The following is a 22649-nucleotide window of genomic DNA, read 5'->3' on the forward strand; positions in this document are numbered from 1 at the left end:
GTCTTATGCATATTCTGGCATTTTGTTAAGGTTTTTGTCCAATTAATAAGGGGAGCCAGCACACAGTCTATATTATATATAGAACATTAGAATGTTTGTGATGAATTAGAGGTGTATGTGGTTTTGAGTTGGTTTGCAGCCAGTATGTACACAAGTACCCATATATACATATATTTGAATATTGTATTATCCATAGATAGTGCTGATAAGGTCAGGCATATTGTACATGTAATTCTAGATCTTTCCCTCAGATATTTCTGTTGAATGTGCAATTTATTAGATTTTTTGGTGAAGAGATGAAGAAATACTGTAACAGACCTATAAAAATGTGATTGCTTTACAACAAAATGTAGGGAGAAAATGATTCTGGTTCCACGCTATGGCCTATAATCAGTCATATCGTTCTGACAACTGCTCTGATATCCATCCTTCCTGCAACGGTCCAACAACAGCTAGTTGCGTTTGAGATTTTCACCTGATTAGGAAAAAGAATTGGAGCCCCACCCTTTCCTTGCGCAGTGTGTTGAAATTACTCATTTTGAGAGCTTTGGGTGCCTGTATTGGAACTCACACGGGAGGAACGGCCACTGGATTTGGTGACTCGTCTTTCCTCGTGAGATTCCATTTGAGCTCATTTTTTGTTAGGGGATAAAATGCATTATTGATTGTCTGGACTCCTGTTGTGATGGAGACAGGAATTTAACTTCTAAAAAATTAATAAAAATAACACTTCATAATATTAAAAGATGAAGGGACAGGACATGGGTACTCAGCAGGCTGCCCCATTGTGATTTCAACTGCCCCAATCCTCCCTATAGATATGGCAGTAACCTCCACTATAGGAAGGAAAGACCCTACCAAGTAACAGGACGGGCATAAACTCTTCGTTTGCACCTAGATTGCTGCAAAATAAAAAATATTTTTATCCTTGATCCCACCTGAGGGTAAACTGCTTCGATAATGAATTAAAATAAATATAAGCAATAATAAACAAAATATATTAATGACCAACAGTCGCACATATCTTGGGTTAGCACTGTTCAAGTATTGAATTAGTAGTAAAACTGCTCTTTTTGATACATATTAATGACCTGGACTTGGGTATATAGGGAATAATTTCAAAGTTTGCAGATGATACGAAACTTGGAAATGTAGTAAACAGTGAGCAAAATAGTAACAGACTTCAAGTGGACATAGACAGACTAGTGAAATGGGCAGACACATGGCAGATGAAATTTAACGTAGAGAAGTGTGAAGTGATACATTTTGGTAGGAAGAATGAGGAGCGGCAATATAAACTAAATGGTACAATTTTAAAGGGGGTGCAGGAACAGAGAGACCTGGGGTGTACGTACATAAGTTTTTGAAGATGGTAGGACAAGTTGAAAAGGCTGTTAAAAAGGCATACTAGATCCTTGGCTTTATAAATAGAGGCATATTTTAGGAAGAATATCAAGGCCTTAGAGAGGCTGCAGAGGAGATTTACTAGATTGGTGGAAGGAGATTCAATAATAACTTTCAAAAGGGAGTTGGATAAATATTTGAAGGGGAAAAATTTGCAGGGTTATGGGGAATGAGCAGGGGAGTGGGACTAATTGGATGGCTCTTTCAAAGAGCAGGTACAAGCATGTTGGGCTGAATGGCCTCCTTCTGTGCTGATTCATTCTATGATTCTACATTTCTAGTGGTATATTGGCCCTTTCCTGAAAGACATTAGATCCATGACTGATGAATAGGACAGAACAAAAGTAACAAGAAATTGCTGTGAGACACTATTCTATAATCATTGTTTGGTCAATTTAACAATATTTGAAATGTTAGCATGCAGTGTACACCACTCAATGATAAGTCACATGTATATATTATCCAATTTTCACTGCAGAGAATTAATAGCAGGAATGATTATAAAATCTCAGCTGTTTGCCTTTAAGCAACAACTGATTTATAAGTGTCTCAGACCAGCCCAGAAGTCTCTACCACAGCTTGACTTCATTAATTTTGTGTGAGTTTCTGCTCTTTAAGAGTGAGCAATAACAGTATTGGGGAACTAAATATTTTTCCAAGTTTGATTTAACAATGGAAGGATAAGTGTTTTAAGGTCAGGCCCAGAAGCAGTGGCGTCAGTCGTGTTTCAATGTCCTGGTGTTCCAATGTTTTCATTTTTCATTTATCCATACGTTGAGTTTGTGAGCTCCGCTGAGATATTAGTGCCAGCATGTCACCAAGGAAAATTTTGTTTACTTTTTGGAAACTGAATTTCCCAAACTAATTTTACTTGGGATTTTTTTTGAGCTATCGGAAAGAGGAAATCTCATTTTCTGTTCCTAGATTGGACTTTAGCTTCAGTCTAAGAAGTCAAAAGGCAGCAGATTTTTAAAAAGATTTTGCATCATCCACTCATTATGAACAAGAGGAAGCCTTTGTTCCCCTTGTTTAAGCTGGGTAGAAATCTAGGTCCCACATGTAAAGATCGGTGTTCCATCTTGGCTCACTGGTAACACTCATTCCTCCACATCATGAAGATCATGGGTTCAAGGCCCACCCAGAGACTTGAGCACATACTCTATGCTGACACTTCAGTGCAGTACTGAGGGAGTGCTGCACTGTCAGAGGTGCCATCTTTCGGATGAAATGTTAAACTGTGGCCCCGTCTGCCCTCTCAGGTGGATGTAAAAGATTGCCCGGCACTATTAGGAAGAGGAGCAGGGGAGTTCTCCAGGCCAATATTTACTCTTCAACCAACATCTAGTCATTTATCTCATTACCGTTTGTAATGACCTTGATGTGTGCAACTTGGCTAACATATTTCCCTACATCACAACAGTGAATACACTTCAAAAGTACTTCATTGGCTATGAATGGCTTTGGGACATCCTGGGTTTGTGAAAGGAGTATATAAATGCAAGTTCTTCTTCCTTAATAGACACTAATAAGCAAAACCTCAAATAAAGTGTTAGTCTTGATTTTTCTCCTTCTAGTCAAGGTGTTAAACAAGGATAACCATGCACACTTCTACCGAAGTAAAATTAAATTGTACAGAAACTAATTTTGATTGCAAATAATCTAGTAACAAGAAAACACAAGGTATGATATTTTCCTCTTGTTTTAAAAAATAAGTTATGAAAGAATTTGATAGGGTAGATACAGAGGAGTTATTTCCTCTGGTGGGGGAATCCAGAACAAGGGGGCACAATCTTCAAATTAGAGCTAGGCCATTCCGGAAATCAGGAAGTACTTTTTCAGGCAAAGGGTAATGGAAATCTGGAATTCTATCCCTCAAAAGGCTGTGGCTGTTGGGTCAATTGAAATTTTTAAGAATGAGATCGATATATTTTTACTAGGTAAAGGTACCAAGGGATACAGATCAAAGGCAAGTTAAATGGAGTCGATGTACAGATCAGCCATGATCTAATTAAATGGCGGAACAAGCTTGAGGGGCTGAATGGCCTACTCCTGTTCCTCTATAGGTAGGGCAGCCCACAAGAATAATAAGCAAAGAAGCTTGATTACCGCGAGGAGCTAAAAGGAGGTCTGGAAAGAAGTTTCATGACTGTGATAAAGTAAGAATATTTCTGTGAAGTAGGAGCAGATTAAACTAAGTAGGAGATTAAACTAAGTGGTTGTTTTATAGATGTAAAAGTAAAATTGTACGCATAACAAAAAATGAATGAACTTCAAAGCAGCAAATTTGCATGTTATTAAGTTGGGGGATAGTTGAATCAGAGGACCTACAAAAGGAATTGGATAAAGTCTGTAAATGAGTAAATCAGTGACAGTTGAAATTCAATACAGACAAGTGCAAGGTACTACACATTAAAAGGAAAAACGAATGCCAGAAGGATACTACGGACAGTGTGGATGTAGCTGAAAGAGAAGCAGAAAGGAATCTGGTTTTGATAGTAGATTCAGCACTTAAAACGTCAATTTACTACAATAAATAAAGTGAATAATATGCTTAAGGATATTGCTAGGTCAGTTAACTATAAATCAGAAGATATCATGCTGAAACTGTATAATGCCCTGGTCAGATTGCACCTTGAGTACTGTGTTCAGTTTTGGTCACCAAGACATAGGGGAGTTGTTTGAACCCATTGAGGTAGTTCAGAGAAGCCACTAGGGTGATCGTTGGTGTCAAAAGGTTCATTTGCAAGAAAAGACGAAAAAATAGGCTAAATGGCATAGATAAATTTAATCTATAGTATTATGTAAGGGTGTGTTCATACAATAGCAACAGGTGGCATAGGTTAAAAATGGTAAAAAGGAATTTTAGGACAGCTGCCAGGAAATATTTCTTCATGCAAAGAATGATCACACCTAGAATGGTTATCCTGTTAAGATTGTGAAGGTGAAAACCTTAGACATATTCGAAGATAATTAGACGACATGTTGGAGAGAAAGTATGCTTTTTATTGTGGATGGGCATAACATAGTCCTCATCTGTATTAGTTTTACAGTATTACTCATGATTTATGCCAATGGTTAAGCAACTTATCCTCGCACACTGATTGTGCACAAGTACTTAAACGTTCGAATAATGATAACACAACACAATACCTGACAGATATCGGGTAGAGTTTCCACGAGGGTTCCCCAGTCTCCCACCGTTTACGCCATTTCTCAGGGGTCTCCGCCAATCTTCCGCTCAATCGGAAGAACCTTTATAAAACACTGGTACAGCCACAACTGAGTATTGTGTCCAGTTCTGGGCACCGCACTTTAGGAAAGATGTGAAGGCCTTAGAGAGGGTGCAGAAGAGATTTACTAGAATGATTCCAGGGATGAGGGACTTTAGTTATGTGGATAGACTGGAGAAGCTGGGGTTGTTCTCCTTGGAACAGAGATGGTTGCGAGGAGATTTGATAGAGGTATTCAAAATCATGGAGGGTCTAGACAGAGTAGATAGAGAGAAACTGTTCCCATTGGCAGGAGGGTCAAGAACCAGAGGACATAGATTTAAGGTGATTGGCTGAAGAACCAAAGGTGACATAAGGTAAAACTTTTTTACACAGCGAGTGGTTAGGATCTGGAATGCACTGCCCGAGGGGGTGGTGGAGGCAGATTCAATCATGGCCTTCAAAAGGGAACTGGATAAGTACTTGAAAGGAAAAAATTTGCAGGGCTACGGGGAAAGGATGGGGGAGCGGGACTAGCTGGATTGCTCTTGCATTGAGCCAGCGCGGACTCGATGGGCCGAATGGCCTCCTTCCGTGCTGTAACCTTTCTATGATTCTAACCCCCACAAGAAATTTCAGGCAGTAGTGTCCAGTTTGCTCTCTTCACACAGCAAGGATCAAGAAAGTAGCCCGGAGCTCAGCTAGAAGGCAGAAGAGAGCAGAGTGCAAAACCATTCTCTTACACAATTGAAACTCCAGCGGGACACGCTGTGACAAATAATAATGTGGATGAGGAAGTACATAGTGAAGCACAGGGCAGTGGTGACGCAGAATCAACAGAGATTAGTCTCAAAGGGTTGATGATTGTGATCAGGTCTGGTGTGCTGCCCGTCCCTCCTGATTTATCTCAGGATACCAACCTTAGTAGGCCTTCTTTCAATGCAGGATGTTAAAATATGTGGATCATGTTGCACAGTCACTTGCCTCCATAAGTAAGATACTAGAAGCTGGTCATGGATAGGTGGGACCAAGCAGCCATGGCTGGTTGCAGTGTTAATAGATGAGCATGAGGGAGGGATTCAGAGAACTCAGAGCTTCCCACTGTTCAACGATCAGAGAGTCAGTGGATGTGGTAAGGAGTCAGAGTCAGCAGTGGCATCATGGAGAAGTATTGTCAACATTCAAGGTTAGATTGGATAGGTGGGTGAAGGAAAAGGGGATAAAGAGATATGGAAATTGGCGGGGTAAACGTGATTAAGACTATTGCTCACATGAAGGGTAAACGCCAACATGGACTGGTTGAGCCGAATGGCCTGTTTTTGTGTAGTAAGTTCTATGTATTTCTATGTATAATTACAAGGATACCCAGTTAGTGCTTATCTCAGTGTCAGTGCTGTTCTTTCAGAGATGGCATCTGAAGTAACAGTACTACACAATGAATCTCCCAGTGACTTGAACAAAGGAGATTCCTGGCACTGAGGCAGGTATATCAAAAGAAGTTGCAGATATTGGTCGTGGGGGTTCTGAATCCTCTGCAACTTACCATTTAGCTGACTGGATATCCACCATTGCACCTTCCTCGGGTATGAGGAGACTTAAGCAGAGATCACATGCACAGGCACATGTAGAAGTAAATGGGTAAATGCAACAGAAAAGCACATTGAACATGTACAACCCATGGATTCAAACATAAAGTGCATTGGAACACAATAAAGTCACTTCACTTTTAATACATCTTGTAATCTATTACTATCTTATTATGCAGAAAGGGAAGCACTAGTTGTCCAAAGATAAATTGACTAAACCAGTAAAGCAATTAGCAATCTCACGCTTCTAGATATACTTAATAGAAAGGCATGGTGACCAATTGCAGAGCTCTCTGGAAGAACTAGATAATGCGCCGCCTGTCCCCCTGGCTGTAGTGATTGGTTTGCTGTGCACCGTCAATCTTCTGGTCTCCTATAGCTTGCTCCTGCTTTTCATTCAGGTCCACGGTGAGCATATAGCACACTGTTATAATTTTGTCAACCTTCTATTGTAACCCCTTACTCCCATTGACCAGTATAATCATCTGATGTGTTGCTTTAATATCCGAAATGAGGACCCTGGTTTGCCCATTTGACTTGTAACATCTGTTCCATACTAAGAGTTGTGCAGAGGTGTCATCAGCCATGATCGCACTACACAGCCCATATCTTCGAAGAACCAGTCTTCTCTTTCCTTCTCCTTCAAGAGCCATGTAAAGTTTGATTGCCTCTGAATTAAACTACTCCCAAGAACTGTGCATTGATGTGTATTATTTTCCAGTGGAGCTATATTATTTGGATATAGATGAAAAAAAAGCCTTTCCGAGTTAGGTATGCTATAGGATTGTTGGTAAGCACAGGAATGGCTATATGTTAATGTTGATCTTCCGCTTGGGGAAGCCATCAATATGGCAAAACCGTAGCTTCCACTGCTGTGTTGCTGCTGCTGTTCACTGCTGGAGTGTATGTAGTGAGTGCATGACAAAACAGGCTTAGAAGTACCAATGTGAGCTACAAAGCAACTGATTCCTGAGAAGAGCTATGGGGAAAGAGCAGGAAAGTGGGACTAATTAGATAGCTCTTCAAAGAGCCGGCATAGACACAATGGGCCAAAAGGCCTCCTCCTGTGCTGTATCATTCTATGATTCTATGAGGTTCGCTGTGGGATCCAGAAATGACACTGGCATAAATGTTATGGCAGCGGTGACTTTAAACTATTACTGCACTGCAGACGGATGACTGTCCCCAAAGGTCTTTGTGGAGCCTGAGTCACAACCACCCTGCTGAGTCTGTACCTTATCACACACTGATCCCCATTCATGCCCAAGTAGCTGACTCTGGTGTGAATGATCCGCCATCTGGAGTAGTTTGTTATGTGAGTGAAGCACCTCCTCGACTCCCATGTGGTTCCTGGATTGCCCTCTCCTCCTGCTCCTGATGCACTAAGATATGCCCAGCAATGGCCAGTGCATACATGCTACATTAGATTTCTCACAATTGGCCTTTGACAAGGCCTTAACATTAACAAAATGTTTTTGCTAATTTCCATGAACTCATTTTTAAGATGGGTGCAAGACTCTAAGTAGTGCTACTAACACTACTTGGATAAAAAGTCTGCTGTTATTTTCGACTGCTGTTGCTTCCTTTTATGCACGTGTACCTTAGCATCAAAATTTATACACAAAGAAAAATATGCCCCTCGATGACCAGTAAGGTGCTAGTTTCTCATTTATGCATGCTTATTATGCACACAATTTTGTTAATGAAATTGCAATTTATACATTGTGTATAAATAAAAAATTATATTGCCATTAATGGATTAGTTTATTTATGTAATTCTACACAATGATTAATTGTGCAAGGTGGAATTATAATGTTTTATGGGTGGTTATGTGTGTTGCCAACTCATTAAACTTGGTGGTCCATCAAAAATGTCTGTAGCTCAAATCAGATGATATTAACCAAGTGTTTTTGAGTCACTGTGCGCTCTGGTTAGATTTATTAAACTAATAACAGTTTCCATGTGGAAAGGTGGGACTTGTTCAGTATGGACTTAGCACATAGAGACTGAAGCAGAGATAACAGCACAGGGAGAATCTTTTGAATGGTAAAAAAACTGAGGAGCCAACTAGGCTTCTAAGATTTGAAATTTGGGGTCTGTGTAATTCAGTGGTTACTTGGCACCTGCCTTGAATGACGTTCTTGTGCCAGAACCAGCCCTAAAGGCACTGCCATAAAAAGCTTTTTCCTCACTTTCATACTGCAAATTACAATACTTTTCATTGCATGAAATATACAGATTTATCGGTACCTTTTGCTGAATGTAATGTGCGAGTATTCTTTCCAATAAAGGGCATCTTCCAAAAAGAACACTGCCATGGATTATTCGGCTGGTAATTGTGAAACTGGTACAATGTAAATAACGAGTGCAGATTTAAAGCTGTTAGTATGTATTATAGAAAACATAGCTTCCCTTTTAAGGGGCCACATTATTTTGAGCCTATGCCCCTTTGTCCTAGAGCTTATGCTAATATTCAACATCATTCACAATGATCAATATCTTAGCTGGCAAGAGAATAACAGCAGCATGCTACAGGGCTCTTGTAATAGCACTAACCCAACAAGCCAACCCTACTCCTAAATAGGGTTGCCAACTTTGGTTGGACGTATTCCTGGGGGTTTTATCACATGATGTTCTGCCCCCAAACACCCCATCTGGTCAAACATCCATTCTTCCTATCTCCAATATTTTAATAATTAACAAACGAAAGTGTTCAAAGAAAATTTTAAAAACGCACCTTTTTTTAATGCCCCTATGATTTTTCTCCTGGGTTGCGTGTAGGTGCAACTTAGTCTCAGAAAGTTGTGTCTCATAACAATGTAGGAATAAGGTCGCCAGCCAACCCAATCAAGCGTGTGGTTACCCAATAAAGGAGCCAAATGTTTGTAACTGGAGAGTTTTCTCAACCCTTATAAAATAGAAATGGGAGGACAAGGTTACGGTTAATAGAGCTCATGCAATAGTATAGACCCTTATAGTGGTACCAACCTTTGTACATGAAGGGAATTCCTTATTTTGTGTGATTCTTGGACCCTGAACGAATAGTCAAACAAAGAAAGTCACCCTCACTCACGGTAGTTTTTTTAATCAAAAGTAATTATTTAATGATGTTATCATTCATACGAGCATTCATGAAGCAAATGACTTTCCTTTATAAAATCCCACTATACACTTAATAATTCGCAACGTTGTTATGTAATGACTTAACAATTCATACAGACATCAGGCAAATCATTAATACACATACAACCTTTAAACTAAGGATTTTGCTTATCGGGCCTGAGGTTGATCAGCTCTTCAGAACTCGATGTCCTCGTCTTCTTGCGTGATGTTCAACTACAGTGTGCATTCCTTGTGACTGCCGGGTGGTGAAGAGTAGAGATAGAGAAGGGAAGAGCAGAGCGAGCCGCCTTCTCCCAAAGTCTTTTTATATTGTTTTTTTACCAATAGGACGTAGGATTAGGGAGGGTCATTCTTTTTGTCCAATCGCTCCCCGTTGCTATGCCTCAATCATTAACATACTTCAATGATTGACAGTTTAGGCTTTGATCATGTGACTGGAGACCCTTTGATGTAGAAAAGACCATGCGTTTGAACAATGGTTTGTAAAAGGCTCCTTACATTTCTGTACCCAGACATTCTTAATGTTTGTTGTATCTCCAATTTTGATTTCTCCAATGGCGTCAAATCCATTCCTTATACCAGTCGACCAAATGTTGGGCGCAACACTGTTTGACATTTTACAAATCCCAGTTCTTTTGAACAGATTACCAGATAGGAGTGAGAGGCCTATGCTTATTTTCACACCTATCATTGCTTTCCTGATCCGAAGCCTGATTAGGTCCTTGTCGCCTTTTCTTACGTTACCCCCCGCTGTATTGAAAAGTCTGTGCTTCCAAAATCCTATGCATTTTGAAGGCCTGACTGCTTTAAGCTCAGTCTTATCCATCTAGCTTATGTATTTAATAATCTAGATATCTATCCGCAGTACAATGTCTTCGATCCCGAAACTCATACTTCTCCAATACTTTTCCACACCGTTCACCTGACGAAGGAGGAAGCCTCCGAAAGCTTGTGGAATTTAAAATAAATTTGTTGGACTATAACTTGGTGTTGTAAAATTGTTTACAATTGTTAACCCCAGTCCATCACCGGTATCTCCACATCATGTTCTCCAATGCCGTCAGCGATGGAAAAATCAGGATTTACGAGAACACAGTTTACCAGATTACTGTGTTTACAGGTTTCCAAATGGGGCAGTTAACCCTTTCCTTCAAATATCTTTTGTTAAAGGTGTTTTGAACCCCACACACAGTCCACAAAATCATTTGTCTCAAAGGCAACAACTGACTTTCCACTTTCTTGACAGAAGTGACAAAGCCTTCTAATGTAATTATTCTGCCATCTTAATAGTGGATGCAGCACTGAGAGCAGCAGGAAACCCTGCCCTGCTTAAAATAGACCCTTCCCTTCATCTTACCACAGTAAACATTCAAAGCATCTAGTGGGAGTAAAGACAATGTGCACATAGCAACCAGAGCAATTTGTTTTCTTTCCCCTCTTCCCGCGTGCTCACCCCCCGCCCCCCCGGCCAGCTGCAAAGAGCTAGAGGTATTTGTTGTAGCCTGCTTTAGCCTGCAAGGGGCGAAGCGTAGACCATTACTGTGATTGACAGAGGAGGCTGCTGGAAACAGCTAAGGCTGTTCATGGGAAGGCAAAAGAAAAGGAGGACTGATTGTCGCATTCATTAATTGTAACCATATTCTTTTTGGATTGGTGGGAGCAATGTAATTTGACATGGGCTAATGAAAGGTACATCTTGCCTAACAAGTTTAGTGAAATTGTTTGAATACAGAGTAAGCGCAAGGGAGTGATACTGTTGCAGTAAAGTGCTGGTGGACGCAGATTGTTTGTTGCATCCAGTATTGGTATATGTACTTGTGAAAAAGACAACAACAGTTGATACCTACACACAAAATGCAGTGAGCTAACATCAAAGTGGTTAATGTAGCCTTAATAATAGCAATGACTCTCCTGTGGAAGTTACAGGAGCTGCATTGCTATTACTAAGGTATACTAATCCTAGTACTTTCCTAGCCCTTGCTACCATCCATGAATACAGGTTTAACGTTTTATCCAAAAGACGACACCTCAGACAATGAAGCACTCCTTCAGTACTGCATTGAAAGTGTTGGTCATGGATTCCACCCCCCACCCCAAGCTCACAAAGGTGAAAGTGCTCCCACCAATCCAAAAAGAATATGGTTACAATTAATGAATGCGACAATCAGTCCTCCTTTTCTTTTGCCTTCCCATGAACAGCCTCAGCTGTTTCCAGCAGCCTCCTCTGTCAATCACAGTAATGGTCTACGCTTCGCCCCTTGCAGGCTAAAGTAGGCTACAACAAATACCTCTAGCTCTTTGCAGCTGGCAGGGGGGGCTCTGGTTGCTATGTGCACATTGTCAATGTGATCATGAAGATTTGATCTGGTCACTACTTCTAGCAACATCATAAATATGTTCAAAAACAAAGCAGAAAGAACTTGCATTTATATAGCATCTTTCACATCCTCATGACATCCCAAAGCGCTTCAGATAATTAATTACTTCCGAAGTGCAGTCATTTGTTATGTAGGCAAAAACACACACAGCAAGTTCCCCAAACAGCAGAGATATATGACTAGTTAATTTGTTTTGGTTGAGGGATAAATGTTGCTGGGAGAACTTCTCTGCTCTTCTTTGAATTGTGCCATAGGATTTTTTTTTACATCTACTGACCAGGCAGACAGGACATTGGTCTTATTCAAAAGACGATACCTCAGACAATGCAGCACTCCCTCACTACTATACTGAAAGTGTTGAGCTTTGGAGTGGAGGGGGGGTGGAATTGGCGACCTGCTGACACAAAGGCAAGAGTGCTCCCACCAATCCAAAGAGAACACGGTTACGATTACATAGAATGTACAGCACAGAAACAGGCCGTTCGGCCCAACAGGTCCAGGCCGGTGTTTATGGTCACACAAGCCTCCTCCCTCCTTACTTCATCTAACCCTATCAGCCTATCCTTCGGCCCTCGTGATTATCTAGCTTCCCTTTAAATGCATCTATGCTCGTCACCTCAACTATGCCACGTGGTAACGAGTTCCACATTCTAACCACTCTCTGGGTAAAGAAGCTTCTCCTGAATTTGCTATTGGATTCATTAGTGACTATCTTATATTTATGGCCCATAGTTCTGGTCTCCCCCCGCCTGTGGCGACATCTTCTCTACATCTACCCTATCAAACACCTTGCTTAAAGACCTTTATCGGTCTTCCCTTTTCTGCCACCTCGCCAGAAATACTGAGCAAAGGAAACCTTCAGGAACACAATGTCACTGCATGTAACAACCAGGGCAATTTTTAAACAGCTTACATTTATATAATGCCGTTAATGTAATATTTGACACCAAGCCACATAAGCAGATATTAGGGCAGGTGAGGGTCACAGAGGGAGCTTTTAAGGAGCATCTTAAAGGAGGAGAGGTCGAGAGGCGGGGAGGTTTAGGGAGGGTGTACTGGAGCTGAGGGCCACCAATGTTGGGACAAAGGAAATTGGGGATGCACAGGAGGCCAGGATTGGAGGAATGCAGAGATCTAGCAGGGTTGTAGGGCTGGAAGAGGTTACAGAGATAGGGAGAGACGAGGTCATGGAGGGATTTGAACACAAGGATGAGAATTTTAAATTCGAGGCAATCATCAGACCGGGAGCCAATTTTGGTCAGAAAGCAAGGGGTGATGGGTGAACAGGACTTTCCCACCCAGCATCTTCATTTTTCAAGCTCCCGTACTAAATCTGGTTCAATCCCTCGTTCTCCCAAGAGGCTTCTAGAAACTTCCCACTTCCAACCGCTCCGACCAAACAGCCTTTTTTCTCCAATATTTCTTATACCGAGCAAGTGTTCAAAGAAAATTTTTTTAAAACTTTTTTTTTGATGATCCTATGATTTTTCTCCCAGGGGTTGCTCGCAGCAGTGTCCAGATGAGATCTTTAATCCCTAGAAACTCCAGAACAATCCGGGAGGGTTGGTGACCCCTACTTCAGTGCACTGTTAATATTTATATCATAGTCTCAGAATCTTCATTTAAATTTAAATATTTCTTAGTCCTGTTATTTTTATAACACAGCAATTGAGTGGATCTTGCCAGAACAGATGAATTCTTCCTTTAAGTAGGTATATCACACCTGACAGAAAATCTTGCCCTCCATGGCCACACACACACACACAAAAAGGTAACTATGGTAAAGAGAAGCAGCTGCCGGTTTGCTCTGCTTTGCAGCTCTTATTATCTGAATGACAAAATACGTTCAAGGTAAGCACCATAGCTGCTCAGCTCATCATAGACAGACGACAAACTCATTCAGTTGCATGTACACAGGTCTAAAAAGGAAAGGAGATTGGAAATAAACTTGTTTCCTGGACCTATTGTGTTGCTTTAATTGGAAAAGGAACATGGCAGCTGAAAATATTAGGGGAATCTACTGGAGCATGTCATTCAAAATCCTGCCTGAAGCTCCTATAATAGATTGTGATTCAAAGCAACAGCGCAGTAGTTTACTGAATTGCCAACAGTCCTGGTAATTTTTCTTGCGTTGGGAATACTGTGTCTAGAATGTTCATGTTATAATAATATGGCACAGCCAATTTGGAAAGCTGTTGCTCTTCATAAACATCATTTACCCCTTCCCTAAAAAGTTCTGACCATTAATTATTTACAATGTTCAATTTTTTTTTAAAAATCGAGTTAAGTTCCATATTAAGTTTTATTGTTGCCTGTGATATTTATTTAGAGACTATCACGACAATGTGTGACATGTACATTTTACGTAGTGAGGGAGGGACGGGGGAGTTTTGACATGCCAAAGGTAATTTCTTATCCCTAACTTCCCTTACGTTCTAGCTTGTCTTCCAGCAATGTACAATGTGACCTACCGTGACAACAAGCAGTAATTTCCCTGTGATGGTGTGGAAAAACTCAACAGCAATTGCATCATAACAATTGGAGTGCCTTCGGATTAGGGCATGCGATTGGAAACTCAGCTTGGGGTCAAATAGGATGGTGAGGTTGTGAGCAGTCTAACTCAGCCTGAGACAATGGCTGGGAGGAGATTAAAGTCCATACTCCAACTCATTGGCTGACACAGTGCCGTCAATAGACACTCCGTAAAGTCCATCACTTTAATTAGCACAAAAACAATGTGCGACACAAAGGGGGTGATTTTCACCTTCATCGCCTAAGCAGTAATCTGGCAGAACAGATCGGCGGCCCATTGAAGAACCTGCCTGATTTGCATCCCACTGATTTCAATGGGTTGAAAATCAGACGGGTTCTACAGTGGAGGGGAGGGGGGGTTGAGATCCACTCAGTCAGGTTACTGACTGAAAATGGCCCCCAATTAAATGGGGTACAAGCTAACTTTAGATCATGCCATGATACTGTCAAACAAGGGTTAATTCTGCCTGATGGCTCAGATTTCTAGGGAGAAAATTTAAAAGAATGCTGCAAAAAAAAAGGATTTCACCAAGTCAAGTGCAGAAGTCCCATTGAAGCTCATCTGCATTATCCAGGATATTAAATCAAACCAAGAGTGCCGGGAGGAGTCAATGGGGAACTGACAGTTTATTGCAACTTCATGTGGCAGAGTTGTCTCCTATTACCTAATCTTTGTCACTTGTTCCTTTAACACACTACGCATAAGACAATAGCAGGAGGCCCAAGAGGCACAGCATCACTCGGAGGCTTAATGACAAATTTGAAACTTGGAAAGCCAGTGCAATAGGTTACGCTTTCTTAACTGTCCAGACGGACAGACGGACGGACTCTGCTACTCTACCTGGATACTATTGGTAAGCAAGACATGTTGGGATAGGGAGACCATCAAGCATCATTTGGCCTGTTTCCATTGCCATTGATCAATGCCTGCAGTTACAGTCGAGCCACTCGCAGAACAATTTCCTCATGAAGCACAGACTTTAAGTCTCGCCCCTGAAATTACCCAGAAAACACAACGTAATATTTTATAAAAGTGTTAGTTACCAAAAATGCCCAGTTTTTGGTAAACTATACACATTTATATTCCTTCCACTTAACCATGATATCTTACACTTAAACAGAAAAAAAGAGATTCTAAATCCCAATATTCAATATTTTTTTCCATATGAATTAGTAAGATGCACTCAGCCGACTATTGGCCATGTCTTCACACTGATATAAAGACAAACAGTTAACGTGCTCGCTATCAATTATATGATGCTAGTGGATAATTATCTACCTGCGGATCTCCTGTGCCATTGCTCAAGGATAATCTAGGGTCTGCAACACTGATGTTATGTTTAGTTACATACCTAACCTGTCCCTTTTAGGTCCATGAGGAAGTGGTCAAATAGGCAACTTTGGCAGCTTGTAAACATCCTGAGGTCAATCAGTAACTTTTACATTTCTGGCTCTAGGTTAGAAGAGACCAGCATGAAATGACTGGCTTTTTCTCTTTTGTGGAAAAAAAAAGTTTGTGTGACATCTAGTGTGTGTTGGATACACTAGACAAAATGTTTATAATATATATTTAGTGATCGGCAAGGAATCTGGAAATCAGTAGTCCTTATGGTTTTATTTTCCCTTACTTTAAAAATCTGTAAACAGTCAGTGATTAGCAATAGAAATGACCAATCAAGAGCGAACATCACAATCGATTACTAGTCCAGCAATCCATCATTATAACACTACTTTTACAGAGCAATCCCCAAACGATGGTGTGGAATCAGCAACTGAAATATTGGGATAGTCATTTACAGTGCAGAAATCTTCTCACTGTTCCCATTGTTTTTAACAGCTGCTGACAGAAAAAGGAAGATTAATTTCCGCACCCAAGTAGCATCTTTGCTACACAATCTAACACCCGCTACAAAGTTATCAAAATTGTGCATCTTTCATAATTACAATAGGGTTATTTCCATTGCTGATCGACTGACACTTGTGTTTACGACTCTTCTAGAATTGATAATACAAGAAAGCCTTTTGAAATAAATACACATATTTAGACCATTTAAATAATTTAGAATTTTTGGCACACCATTTCAATTTTTATTTTTTCTTCTCCTTTTTGACACCTCGCTGGCTAGCTAACTGATCAATTTTCTTTTCCAGTCTTCTCTGCAGATGGGCCTTCTTGGCTGGATCTAATGAGTTGTCCTTACTGCCACTGCCTGCATATAGAATACCTTCTCTGCTGATTAGTTTTCGGGCGTGAACTTTGGCGTTCTCACCACAGCCATGAACCTAGAAGTGGGACAAAAGTGCAAGAATCTTGCATTATACACGATAATGAAGGCAGAAGCTACTGATTAATCAAGAACGAATAGGGGATACACGCAGATAAAACAGGTGGAAGACATAGGGGTCTACAGCATTCTGAACGCAAGAAAAATTAATGACACGAGCAAGACCAGATTTAAACTATTCACCTAAACTTGTCAACTTAAAAAAACTTGAGAATGAAGGGCCACAGCTCACTGTGCAGGTCCCCTACTTGGGTGAACGGGAGTTGGGGAGGTGATGAGATAAATTAAACAGTAATCAGGCAATTCCAAAGTTGGATTTGAAAAGCCTGTAGATTTGTAGGAAGATAGGAGGACAGAGGGAGATAAGGAGCGTCACAGTCCATCCACCACTTTAAACAGCCACTCCCTCCGCCACTGGCATACTGTGGCTGCAGTGTGTACTATCTCCAGGATACACTTGCAACTCACCAAGGCTTCTTCAACACCACCTCTGAAACCTGCGACCTCCACCACTTAGAAGGAAAATGGCAGCAGTTGCATGGGAACACCATCACTTCCAAGTTACCCTCCAAGTCACACAGCATCCTGGCTTGGACATATATTGTGGTGTCTCATGGTTGCTGAGGTCAAAATCCTGATACACCCTACCTACCAGCACTATGGGAGGACCTTCACCACACGGACTGCAGCAGTCCAAGAAGGCGGCTCACCACCACCTTCGCGAGGGCAATTAGGGATGGGTAATAAATGCTGGCAATGCCAGTGATGCCCATATCCCCAGAATGCATATAAAAAAAAGTTTTGAAGTCCTGGGAAAAATGAGTAAGAGTAGGAGACTACGCGATGAGTCTTTATATTACTAAAATATGGTGTTCCAACAACTAGACCCATCCAGTCATTTCAGTAATCTGATCAACAATTTCATTCTAAACATTGCTGAAGTGAATGCGTTAGCACTTGCTTTCGCTGTACACAGCTCTTACCTCTGGGATGTGATGGCTGAGGCAGTAGCGTTTGTTACAGTGGATGCAGTGCTGGCCCAAGGTGAGAATACTTCCTTTGCACTTTAAAAAAGCACAAACACTATCCGCCTTCATTGACGCAGCAATGAGTGCATCGAAATCCTCTTCTGTACCACTTGCAGCTTCTCCTTTAGTTGAGGCTCTCCCTGTTAAACAAGCAATTTGAGCTGCAGGATTGCTTTGCTTGATCCCATCTTATCTACAGTAAAATGGTTGAAAATCCAATATCAACAGACCATAGCCACATTGCAAAGCTCCTACACTGTAAGCAGGATGGATTTTCACACTTCAGGGCTGTCTAATTAATAAAAATATTCCAAGCGTTCTTACAAGCGCTGTCACCATCCTGGTACAGTGTGGGAACTTTGCAATAAGGTTAATGTTGTGTTCATAAAACTAAATGCAGCCAATAGCCCTGCAACTACTTTCCAGTTAACGAAAGCAGACACTGATTAAAAACAGAACAAAACAAATTTTCTTTTAATTGTGTTACACTGCCAGGCCATTATTTTTGTAATTGAAGGTTCTATAAAATTATTTTAATGTGCTATTGATTATTCTAAGACATAAAGTAATTTTAAGAATGATACAAGTATCTCAAGAGTACTATGTGGATTCTGCATTGGATAAACTCCCGTTTTGCAGGAGTTGCTATTTTTCATTCAAAACATGGAGTGGCCACATTGGGCAGAGCTGACTAAAGGTTTGTAGAGTACTGGGCCATATCAACCAGCTCAATGATAAGAAAAAAAAAAAATCTATTCAACTTTTTGTTAATTTAAACAGATTCAGCAATGTATCTCTAAATTAAAAAAAAAGGGAGAGAGAAATGGATTCGAAAAACTAGATTAAGGTTTTGGGGAAATATTTGATTTCTCAAGAACAAATAAGCGATAACGGCATTCTAAAATATCTCAAACTCTGTTAGCATCCTTTCAGAACTAAATATCTACTCCAGCTCACAAAGATGAGAGCTTTCATCCAATAATTACTGCAGTGTCGATTATTACTTAAATTTTTTTTTAAATCAATAACTCGTGCCTTGAATTCCTTTTAGAAACAATAGTACATACCCTTTTCTGCAGGTTTTTTATTTTTTGACTTCAGAGAAGCAGTAGTGCCAGAGTGCTGCTTCTGTTTTGCCTTCTCCTCTCGTTTAGCTTGTTCCCGCTGCATCCTTTCCATGTGCAGGGTCTTTAAATCCAGCTTAGACTGAGACTCACAAGGGGCACAGTCCTGTGGACCTTCCTTTTCGGTATGAGTCCATTCTTTTCCTTTATCCACGGGAATGCATGAGACTGGATTGCTGGATTTCTGAGGCACATCCGGCATCTTTTGGCCTGATTGACTGTCGAACTGTCTTTGAGTTTCCAAAAAACCTGACTTGGCCACGGCAATAAACCGGTCTTTGCTTTCGCCAATGCTAAAATGCTCAAGTCCAAGCTCTTCTGCTATCTGGTGGACCAACAACCGATCATGAGAATTCAAGGACGAAGGGAATTCGAACTTGGTCCTTGCGCTATCCTCTATAAATCTCATTATTTGTTCCTGAAGTTTCTCGGAGTTATCTTTTACAATTACAGATTTGGAAGTTTTACCTAATACTGCTGAACTGCCATCCTCTTCCTTCATTAAGTCACTATCGTTGTTTGCAGCCTTCTTTCTGCACTCGGGCTTTTGAGCGGATCGGTTTGCCGTGTCTTTGTGTATTTTTGCAGTTGCTGTACTTTTGTCGCTGGATGAGCTCCCGTCATTTCTCCGTGCTCCTGAAGAATCTTTTGTTCTCCTTTGCTCGGCCTGAGGGGCTTGCCGGGAATAGTTTTCGGACACAATGTCATCGCAGTACTCAAATGCAGTTCTTGCTTCCCCGCGTTCAGTCATGTAGTCAACCAGGGATTTCAAAAACGGGTGAGTGCCGACCGTGCGCGCATCACAGACCACCATCAAGTGGCGGCGGGCACGAGTAACCGCGACATTTATTCTTCGGTCTTCAGCCAGAAAGCCCACCTCACCTGGACAACAGGATTCAAAATATGATTAAACTCAAGAAAAGGACTTGTCCAGGAGGCAATCGGGTAGAAATTTATCCTGGGCAGTAGCGCGAAATGGGCGGTTTCGCATCAACCGCCCAATATAGGCCCTGCCTGATAATCGGCTCTATTGAAGTCGATGGGACCAAATATCAGGTGGGGCCTATAACGGGTGGTTGATGCGATACCGCCCGTGACGAATTTCTATCCCAATGGGTTTCAATTATTCATCGGCGCACTTTCTAGAAGGACTCAAAGTGAGGAACATTACTGCTGGTGAATGTCCGCTTTGTATCAGTATCAAAGAGTCTCAGCTTAGTTAACGGCTGAGGAGGGGGGGAAAAGAGATGCAGAGTAAAGCTGCATTAATCTGTCCAAACAATGCACCCTAGCCTCAGCTTCTGAACAGCACCACTGCTGTCCCAGTGTGGTATTTCCATTTCACATCATATCTCGACACTTCAGTGCAGTACAGAGGGAGTGCTGCACTGTTGGAGGTGTCGTCCTTTCTGAAAAGGTATTAAATTGAGGCCGTGTGCCCTCTCAGGTGACGTAAAAGATGCATGGCACTATTCAAAGAAGAGCAGGAGAGTTCTCCATCACTTATCCTCCAACCAACATCACGAAAACAGATTATCCGGTCATTTATCGCAATGCTTTTTGTGGGATCTTACTCAGTGCAAAACTGGCTGCTGCGGTTCCCTACATTATAACAGTGTCTACACTTCAGAAGTACTTCATTGGCTATGGAGTGCTTTGGCATGTTCTGAGATCATGAAAGATGCTATATAAATTCAAATTCTCTCTTTTCTTTCTTCTGTATTTGAACATTTAAGTTACTACAATTGCTTTTTTACTTGACAACAACTAGCATTTATATAGCGCCTTTAACAGTGTAAAACGTCCCAAGGCGCTTCACAGGAGCGTTATCAAACAAAATCTGGCACCAAGCCACATAAGGAGATATTAGGACAGGTAACCAAAAGCTCGGTCAAAGAGGTACAAAGAGAAGTAAGAGTTTCTTAAAGGAGGAGAAAGACAGAGAGGCGGAGAGGTTTAGGGAGAGCTTGGAGTCTAGACAGCTGAAGGCATGGCTGCCAATGGTGGAGCGGAGGAAATCAGGGATACGCAAGCAGGCAGAATTAGAGGAATGTAAGGAATCTTACAACACCAGGTTATAGTCCAACTGTTTTATTTGAAAATCACAAGCTTTCGGAGGCTTTCTCCTTCGTCAGGTGAGTGTCGAGGCTCATTGAAAATTACCGCATATATAGTCATAGAACAATGCCTGGTGATTACAGACAATCTTTCCAACTGCCCGTTATCAAGGCCATCAAATTAACTGAATAGTATTCAGACAGAGAAACCTTAGATACCCCAGACAACTGAATATACAAACGGCCAGAACCAAAGAAAGAGAGGGAGAGAGAGGGAGAAACATCCGAAAGGAAGAGAAAGAGAGAGAATGACCAGTTGTGTTAAAAACAGTTGTGGGGTTACGTGTAGCGTGACATGAACCCAAGATACTGGTTGAGGCCGTCCTCATGGGTGCGGAACTTGGCTATCAATTTCTGCTCGACGATTTTGCGTTGTCTTGTGTCTCGAAGGCCGCCTTGGAGAACGCTTACCCGAAGATCGGTGGCTGAATGTCCTTGACTGCTGAAGTGTTCCCCGACTCGGAGGGAACCCTCCTGTCAACCTCGAACAGACCATCGTTCGCAGCAAATTACCCAGCTTTCAGGAGAACAGCGTCCACGACACCACACAACCCTGCCATGGCAATCTCTGCAAAACATGCCAGATCATCGACACAGATACCACCATCACACGAGAGGACACCACCCACCAAGTGCACGGTTCATACTCCTGTGACTCGGCCAACATTGTCTACCTCATACGTTGCAGGAAAGGATGCCCCAGAGCATGGTACATTGGCGAGACCATGCAGACGCTGCGACAACGGATGAACGGACACCGCGCAACAATCGCCAGACAGGAGGGTTCCCTCCCAGTCGGGGAACACTTCAGCAGTAAGGGACATTCAGCCACCGATCTTCGGGTAAGCGTTCTCCAAGGCGGCCTTCGAGACACACGACAACGCAAAATCGTCGAGCAGAAATTGATAGCCAAGTTCCGCACCCATGAGGACGGCCTCAACCGGGATCTTGGGTTCATGTCGCGCTACACGTAACCCCACCAGGGGAAGAAAAAGTTATCTGTTTTTAATACAACTGGTCATTCTCTCTCTTTCTCTTCCTTTCGGATGTTTCTCTCTCTCTCTCTCTCTCTCTCTCCCCCTCTCTCTCTCTCTCTCTCTTTGGTTCTAGCCGTTTGTATATTCAGTTGTCTGGGATATCTAAGGTTTCTCTGTCTGAATACTATTCAATTAATTTGATGGCCTTGATAACGGGCAGTTGGAAAGATTGTCTGTAATCACCAGGCATTGTTCTATGACTATATAGGCGGTAATTTTCAATGAGCCTCGACACTCACCTGACGAAGGAGAAAGCCTCCGAAAGCTTGTGATTTTCAAATAAAACAGTTGGACTATAACCTGGTGTTGTAAGATTCCTTACATTTGTACACCCCAGTCCATCACTGGCATCTCCACATCACAATTAGAGGAATGCAGAGATCTCAGTGTTGTCAGGCTGGAGGAGGTTACAGAGATAGGAAGGGGCGAGGCCTTGTATGGAGAAGTCAAAGTCATGTAGCAGTTCTGCAGCAGGAAGGGGAAGAGCAGAGAAATCGGGGTCATACTAGGCCAGGCGGAGAGGCTGCGCAGTTACTCAGACAACAAGGTGCAACACTGGAAAACCAAACATTAGCAAAAACCACAGTTCTGCTGCACCTGTTCTGACCGGCCCCAGCCCATAAACTGATCAGTTTCCAAAACTATCTCCTTCCCGTTGCAAGTTGTAACAATTGAATTTTACCACCCAAGTGAGGGCCAAACACCTCAAGTCGAGGATTCTATCAGTGGTCAGATGCAGAGTAAACCTCCTTCTATTCTACCTCGATGATGTTTCTCAGCCATAATCAACCCTACTACACCAGTGTAATATTTCTTCATTTCCCA

General features: G+C 41.7%; 1 protein-coding gene across 3 annotated transcripts in view; it reads right to left on the reverse strand.

Moving 5' to 3' along the window:
• Positions 1-15829: 15829 nt before the first annotated feature.
• ighmbp2 (immunoglobulin mu DNA binding protein 2) overlaps positions 15830-22649 on the reverse strand; it is a 67422-nt gene continuing 60602 nt past the window's right edge. For 2 of the 3 annotated variants that reach the window (XM_067993708.1, XM_067993710.1), the window contains exons 14-16: positions 18614-19552; positions 17502-17686; positions 15830-16516 (exon numbers count right to left, since the gene is read on the reverse strand). In XM_067993708.1, the coding sequence (XP_067849809.1) occupies positions 16322-16516; positions 17502-17686; positions 18614-19552 (1319 nt within the window). In that variant the 3' untranslated portion in view covers positions 15830-16321. Of the gene's footprint in view, positions 16517-17501; positions 17740-18613; positions 19553-22649 lie in introns of those variants that run through there. The other variant, XM_067993711.1, reaches the window with a different exon arrangement.

The sequence above is a fragment of the Heptranchias perlo genome, chromosome 12, assembly GCF_035084215.1.
Source record: "Heptranchias perlo isolate sHepPer1 chromosome 12, sHepPer1.hap1, whole genome shotgun sequence".
Classification (NCBI taxonomy): domain Eukaryota; kingdom Metazoa; phylum Chordata; class Chondrichthyes; order Hexanchiformes; family Hexanchidae; genus Heptranchias; species Heptranchias perlo.